This window comes from Anarrhichthys ocellatus, unplaced genomic scaffold (genome assembly GCF_004355925.1).
Source record: "Anarrhichthys ocellatus isolate YVR2014 unplaced genomic scaffold, GSC_Weel_1.0 scaffold67, whole genome shotgun sequence".
NCBI lineage: Eukaryota > Metazoa > Chordata > Actinopteri > Perciformes > Anarhichadidae > Anarrhichthys > Anarrhichthys ocellatus.
Window position 1 is genome coordinate 164,492 of NW_022280097.1, and position 8,205 is coordinate 172,696.

General features: G+C 42.9%; 1 protein-coding gene across 1 annotated transcript; it reads left to right on the top strand.

The window, feature by feature from the left end:
• The first annotated feature begins 307 nt into the window (after positions 1-307).
• LOC116397535 (meprin A subunit beta-like) lies at positions 308-6,416 on the top strand. Its single transcript, XM_031873045.1, has 14 exons — positions 308-349; positions 521-548; positions 1,034-1,084; positions 1,172-1,215; positions 1,756-1,834; positions 1,934-2,051; positions 2,367-2,545; positions 2,691-2,909; positions 4,054-4,203; positions 4,680-4,895; positions 5,082-5,338; positions 5,542-5,752; positions 5,858-6,034; positions 6,121-6,416. Exons 1-14 carry the CDS (start codon positions 308-310, stop codon positions 6,414-6,416), a joined length of 2,067 nt encoding a protein of 688 aa, XP_031728905.1.
• Positions 6,417-8,205: the final 1,789 nt, after the last annotated feature.

Below are 8,205 nucleotides of genomic sequence, written 5' to 3' on the forward strand. Positions count from 1 at the left end.
TGTGTGTGTGTGTGTGTGTGTGTGTGTGTGTGTGTGTGTGTGTGTGTTGGAACTCTTGCAAACCATCTTCACCAGTGCATGTTTATAGAAAGATCATAGGTTCTAGAAAGATAAACTAATCATGAGTAATACATTAATAATTAATATGACAACCGTGTAATCTCCCTCAACCCGAGTCGTAAAAGTCAGATCATGTGAATGTTGTGTGCGCGTCAGTGTTTCTTGTTCAGTACAAAATCAAAGACACAGCACGACTGAGGCAGGTTGAACCAACACAGTGAGTGTGTGTGTGTCTGCTGCTGCAGCCATGGCACTCAGGTGGATCGTTCTGCTCTTTGTCCTGGGACTGGTATGTGTATGCTTATGCATTTTTGTGAAACTTTTAATATGTTGCATCTCCAGTACAAAACAGTGACTTCACTCCAATGTTGAGTTGTGGCCCAGGTTGTTAATTAAATATTTAGTAAATCATGTCATCAATTTTCTCTATTGATTGATTAATGTATTTTGCATTTTCTAGGCAGCAGCTAAGCTAACAGGGGATACAGGTGAGTCACGTAATGATGGATTCATGTTAGTTACTGTGAAAAAGTACATTACTGAGGTTGAGGTTAGATTACACTCTAAGATTTAACACACCTGTGATCTTTAGGCAGCATATGCATGATCGTGATGTCTTGCATTGTACGCGGTTGCTGAACAGTATCACTGCACCCGTCATACACTGTACATTCAGCTCAATAGAGAACGTTCAAACTACTTCCTTCTTGAACGTATTTTAGTGTACTGAGGTGTCAGCAAATTAAATACCTGAAATAAATCTGTTTATTGCCATATGGCCTGTCACTCAGAACGACTTGGAAGTCCATTTCATGTATTAAAATAGTCAGATGGCAGAATTAAAATGTAAGAATAAATGAAAATATATGTGACATTTTAAAAAGTAAACACAGGTCTGTGGACAGGGCTCAATGCTAACTGCATCGTAAGTAAGGTCATCCTGCAATCCCCCTTTTTGGTTCCACATCTACAGAAACGGACGTTGATGAGGGCCATGACTGGGACATCTTTAACATCAATGAAGGTTTGTGAACACACTAGTCTTGCTTTGCTTTGTTGTACAATATGTCTCTGAGGACTTTTATCACAAAATAAAAACTTGTCTTTGCAGCGGCTGGGCTGGACCTGCTGGAGGGAGATATCGAACAGGAGGAAGTAAGACAAAGACTGCTTAGTAATCTACATATTCAGGTCTATTTGAGTACATTATATTTGTGTCTTAATTCTGGGCACGATAGGATATATGTGTGTGTGTATATATATATATATACACACAATTATCATGTGCTTATGTGGATGATTGATTGCTTCCTCAAATTGAATTATAATTTGCATAATATGATACTATATTTGCTAAAAAGTACAACGATATCTGCTTGAGATCATGAATTTAAACAATATAAATGATGGCTATGTACAGATGTAACAGTTATAATTGTTTGGAAAGACATGAGTAGATTCCCCTACCCAGATATGAACCGTTTTATAGAGCGACAAGCTTACAGATGGTGAAGTCTTCTTGTGGGACGGAAAACCGTCCTTGTCTTGAAGGAAATCTAATTTGCATGGCAGTGAAGGAAAGCTAGCCATTTAAAAACACAAGGATTCAGGTGCATCACTTCAGTGAGTCTGTTCAAGTTTGCACTCTTTGTTTCTTTATTATCCATCTCCACCTTTTGATTTCTCCATTATCAGACAGACAGCAGAAACTCCATTATAGGAGACAAGTATCGCTGGCCAACAACCATTCCCTACTACCTGGAGGACAGTCTGGGTAAGACACATTCACAGTACCTCCCATGTTGTCATGGGTATACACCAAACAACGCTGCTTTTTCATACGTTTCTTTGTCTCACACTGTGTAACATGCAGATATGAATGCAAAGGGAGTGATCCTGAAGGCATTCGACCAGTACAGACTGAAGACCTGCATTGACTTCACACCATGGACAGGAGAGGAGAACTACATCTCTGTGTTCAAAGGGAGCGGGTGAGCGCTGCCTTGAGTTCATATCAACTGTATCATCGTTAACTATGACAGTCTTTGGTTAAATGTGTCCTGGCACATGAATCCACAACATGCAGTGTAGCGATGCAAACAAACACTGCATCCCCATCAAATGCTCGAAGCTGCACTAATTGATACTTCTATTTTATGAAAGATTTTTTCAACAGGAACCTAATCAAAGTGCATTATTAATGTCAATATAATGTGCTATTAGTATGCACAAATGTCTCTCCAGGGATTAAAAGTCAGCTTTTTTTTTCCCACCACAGTAAAATCTTGCTTTCCCGTTCTCTGTAGATGCTTCTCTTCTGTGGGCAACCAGCATGTGGGGAAGCAGCGGCTGTCCATCGGTAGAAACTGTGACCGTCTAGGAACCGTAGAGCACGAGTTCCTGCACGCTCTGGGCTTCTGGCATGAGCAGTCCAGAGCCGACCGGGACGATTACGTCAACATCATGTGGGATCGCATTGAACCTGGTGACGACACCTTGAATTACAGATCAACACTTGTTCTGAATTAATCTCTACTCATGTAGTATCTTTACAGGAACTCTTTTCTACTGCTTTTGTCAAGAACAAAGGGCTGAACTCCTCCTGGTGATCTTTGTTGTGCCCTCCTCAGGTAAAGAGCACAACTTCAAAACATACGATGACGCAGTGTCCAGCGCCCTAGGCGTCCCCTACGACTACGGCTCTGTGATGCACTACAGCAAGACGTCCTTCAACATCGCCTCTGAGCCCACCATCGTCACCAAGATCCCCCACTTCATGGATGTGATTGGTCAGAGGATGGGCTTCAGTGCCAGTGACCTAACCAAGCTCAACAGCCTCTACAAATGCAGTGAGTCCTCTCAGCCGGTCATTCTGTCAATCAAACAATAAATGAGACATAAAAACCTTCACGGTTAAGTGTTTGAACAATCAATAAATGAAATCACCTCATAACATAAGAATGATTTGTGTCCCATAATAACCTAGCAGAGTTACAAGTAAAGGTCAGAGTTTATCTGTCATAAAATGATGCTAATTTACATTGATAATCCAAGGCAATAATCTATAATTCATCATCCTTGGTAATACGCATCATGCAGCCATAGCCTCATTTATGCAGAGTGTTTTCAGGCTTCAGATATTCAGTAATATATTCAGTGTGCTGGTCAAGTCCGACAGCTCCTTTCTGTTCTTTATTCTATGATGTCACATTCATGTGGTGGTACATTTGCTCTCCACCTGCAAGATCAGCCCTCAGTTATCAGGCCGACTGTTACAGCACTATGTCATATATTGTTCCCTTTATCGCTCCTTGTATGGAGGGAAAATAAAAGCTGGATAAACATATTTGACCGAAGGTGTCCTGATTAAAAAGTCTTGACATAAGAAGTTTGCATCTAATAATTATTGAGACTGGCGCAGTAATGAGAATGTACATTCACTCACAGAATAGTCTGGAATCTACTACTTCCTCTTATGGGCCTGTTTCTCTTTAAGATATCGATCTTTATCTTCAGTCATGACCCCTCACAACAACAACACGAGGAGAGTATTAGGTCTAACTGAATATTACAAAAGGAATTATGATGTACGGTAGATTTGATCAGAGTATTGGTTGAAGCAGAAAGACACAGGACTTTAACCCAGGAGACCGATGTTAGAGACATTGTGTCCTAAACGGTTGTTGAGTTATTGTGAAGTTACGTTAGTGATGTTTGTGTTTCTGTTCTTATGTTACGTAGTTTACGTACCTATTTTAAGCTTTAAGTTATTTTGTTACTTTTTCGTTTATTGTAAATGGTGAGAGAATGTAAAATAAGTGACTATGTATCTATATATATATATATATTATCTATTAAAATATATGTACATTTTAGCAGCTTTCAAGGATTATGACGGGAAAGGTAGAGAAAGTTCCAGCCAGATAAGATGAAAGTCTCTGTCTTTGAAGCCTACTGTACTGAAGTGTGAGCTTTACCGTTTCCTCTCCACAGCCAAGTCTTCTGCCTTCGTGGACAGCTGTAACTTTGAGCTGGAGAACATCTGTGGGATGATTCAGGGTCCCGGCAAAGCAAAGTGGGAACAACGCAGCTCTGCAAGCGGAGGGCCTCAGACCGACTTCTCCAACATGGGACAGTGTAAAGGTGACTGCCATTAAAAACAAATACATGTCGAGGTGCTGAACTTTGTGCAAAGTGAAACAGCGGAAAATGTGGATAAAGCATATACTGTATAATCATTTATTATACAGCTCTCTGAGTTGTTGTCCAGTTAGCAGTTAATAAACTTTATCAGCTTATCGAGCCTCTGCTATGGCCTTGATTAGAGTTACTGTCTGAAGATATTTAAAAACAACGGTTGCCTCAAGTGATTTATAACGTGACCTGTACAAAGTACAGGCTGGCAGTAAAAACAGATTGTCGTTTGAAGATCAATAGCAAATTATAAGTGATTTATTAGAAATAGACATCATTTGGTTTCGCTGCTATCCACCCCTATGCTGGCTAATAAAGCTTGAGCCCCTCATAGTCCAGCCAGTGCAACCTTGGGGAGACTTTAACGCACACTGAATTGACTAAATGTGACAACCTTACCCACTGTTGTCCTCCCCTGCCCTCAGGAAAAGGCTACTTCATGCACTTCAGCACCGCCTCTGCTGAACCTGGTGACCGTGCGTTCCTGGAGAGTCGTTGGCTTTACCCCAAACCTGGAGTCCAGTGTCTGCAGTTCTTCCTCCACAACACCGCCGCAGCGGATGATGTTCTCAACATCTGGGTGAGAGAGTATAACGAGGTCAACCCCGGCGGTAAACTCAAGCTCTTCAAGAGCATTTCAGGTACACGAATGACATATACAATATTACATACCGTGTGATATACAGTATGCACGATAGGCAAGTTTCCCAACTTTGAGAACAATTTGGAAGAAGCTGGAAAATCAATATTTCATCTCCAACCTCAACTATAATATAAATGCGTCATTAATAGTGTTTAATATTCTAGTCTATTGGTTCTCTTTACAGCAGGCGTCATGGGCTCCTGGGAACTGCATGCCATCAATCTGAATGTGACCCGGAAGGCCCGTGTGGTTTTTGAGGGCGTGAGGGGAAAGGGTCCATCGGAGGGAGGTTTCTCTCTGGATGACATCAACCTGTCATCCACAAAGTGCCCTCAGCACATCTGGCACATCCGCAACATCACCCGCCTGCTGGCCACCACACCAGCAGGAGAAAAGCTGTACAGCCCTCGCTTACTGTCACCAGCAGGTTACTCCTTCCAGGTAAACGCCTTTTTAAATATCCGATTCTCTCAATCTTGAAGAACGGCAAAGCTCGATTCGCCGACTGTGGACAGTTGTGGTTGCTAAGCTACAATTGGACTATTGTTGTTCTGGGGAGGCCTCTCGTTAAACGGTCAATTTACTTTACATGACCGTCACATACTTGCACGGTGCTTTAACGTTGCTTCACACACGCTCTGCAGGTCGGTGTGTACATTAACGGAACAAGCGACCGTCCAGGATACATGGGCACCTACTTCTACCTGACCTCAGGCCCCAACGACCACAAGCTCAAGTGGCCATGTCCGTGGCAGCAGGCGACTATGGCCCTGATGGATCAGCACTCTGATGTCAGACAGCAGATGAACATGCACCGAATGGTCACCACCGACCCCGACAAGATGTCTTCTGACGGTGAGAGAAGGGTGGATAACTTGACACTTATTCTGTTCTGTGCGTGATAATGTGTTGCTTTGTTCGTCAAACTGAGAATCACCTCCCCCCCCTCCCTCCCCACAGGCACTGAGTTCTACTGGGACGATCCCAGGAAGGTGGGCTCCAAAGTGACTGCGTCTGACGGCAGCTCTTACTACCGGGGCCCAGGCACCGGAACGAGCAGCTTCATCACCCACAGCAGACTAAAGAGCAGGGACTTCATCAAAGGAGACGATGCCTTCTTCCTCTTCAGTCTGGAAGGTGTGGAGTCATTCAGACATCTTGTGATGTACATCTAAGATCAGCCCGTCTCTGAAACGTCACGGTTCTTGTCCGCTCGTCCTCAGATATATCCGATCTGCTGGCCTCTCGGCCCCTCGTCCGCCCCGCAGTCCGAGCTGACGGCAGGCTGGTGAAGGCGGAGGACCAAGGTGCTCCGCAGGGAGGTGCTGGAAACCCCACGGCGGTCACGGCTGTGGTCGGGTCCGTGGGAGCGGCCATGCTGGTGGTTTCCACGGTGATCGTAGGGAAGGCCTGCAGGACGAGGAGACGGCAGGAGGGCGATGAGGTGGTGATCATACAGGACATGACTGTATTCATGGAAGTGAGTGTCAGCATCAATTCACAGCACAGCAATAACTAACCGTGCCTCATTCGAGCTCACGCATCTAAAGCAGACGGTCACGTTGTTGGCATGTGTTTGAAAACTAAGTACAACATACGTCTCTGTTTCATTACAGGAGCAGCCGACAAAAGATTTAACATCCATTATCACAACTCCATGATGTTCCAATCCAAAGGAAGAAATCAGCAGTTAGCAGAAGAGAGGCAACTTTGGTTTTGGACCTCCCCATGAACACGTTAGAGCATTATTGGGTATGATTTGGTCTCTGTAGTGGAATTGCTGTTCAGTTGAGTACACAGAATGTTTTAGGGGGGGGGGGGGGGGGTCCTTTATACAACAAAATATTTTACCAAAGGTGCAATTCAACATTTTTGTAAATGTCAAAACTGCTGCTGAGAATAAAACCTTGAATGTGAACATATCATATATAATCTATTTGAGTTTAGTGAAGTTAAACGGTTTACCTTCTGGACATCTCAAATACACATCTTAAATGGCCTAAACAAGACCAGTCACTTATTGAGCCAAAAACACCAGACAAACATCAGTTCAAGTCAATCACCATTTTTATTATGAGACACTCGGACAAACAGCATGACTCACTCCCAGCTGGAAGGCTGTAAAGCATGGATCATCTCACACAGTTTCATACATGTTCCATGTGTCTCGCGTACCTTCTCTTACATTGTGCTTTCTTTAAGCGTCATCGTTTGCTTTCAGTCCAGTTTGACCTGTGGGACATCTCACTGAGGGGGGAATATCCGGGAATAGAAATGAACATGAACTCTGTATATTTTAAAGTTTCATTGAGTAAAATCATGAGTTTATTTAGCCACTTCTTCAAACATCCCACTGTTCTCTGGAAAATCACAACTGCCTCTCAACCAAACTGGTACAAAGAAAACCAAAACCTAAACCAAAAAAGGCAACATCTGTCATGAAGACTGTCTGAAGTTTTCTCTCCTCATCAAATCATTTTTAGTTTCCGTTAGCTAATAGCAGTACGGTCAGATTTGGGTTGAAATCATTGTTCTGAGGTATTCAATGACATTTACAGCTGTACTCGTTCATATCTTCACACTAACAATGGACCAAGAACAGCGTGTAATGTGGATGAGGTCATTCTTAGAGCCCAAACCAGATAATCAGAGAACTATTACCCAACTCTGCATATCTCAGCTCTACAGCTGGAAAGTTCTTTTGCTTTTCCGGCCCGCAAAATCAAATCGATTAATGCAGCTTTAAATTTAGAAAAAAAAAAAAGGACGTCTGTTATTAAATGTGTATCACGTTAACTGCTCACAGATAAAGAGCTGTAGTGTGATTGTTCTTATTCGCCCACAGTCTCTGTGACTCTTAGTGAACCCTCGAGTTGACTGTGACTTGAGGGAAAGTGCTGCGTCACGCTCAGTTACCTGTCGTCATATTCTATTGTTTATATTCTGTGCTGTAAAGACGAGCCTTGAATGATGTGTGCTTTATTAGGAATGGATCATATAGACATCACAGTGTAAATAGCTGGCTGCACTCTTGCATAATGCACTTACTCACATTTGTCCTTGTGATTTCAAAATTGAGATTGCAAGCAAAAACAGGCATACAGCACTTCAGCTATAACACTGCACACATGCATGCACACACACACACACACACTAATGGAAGAAAATAGTCTGACACAAAATGTTACATATCGGCCTCAGACAGACTTATAAACACTGCCACCAAAAACTAAATACTGCGACTTCATCCTCTACACATGTGAGAGAGCACACACACACACACACACACACACACACACACACACACA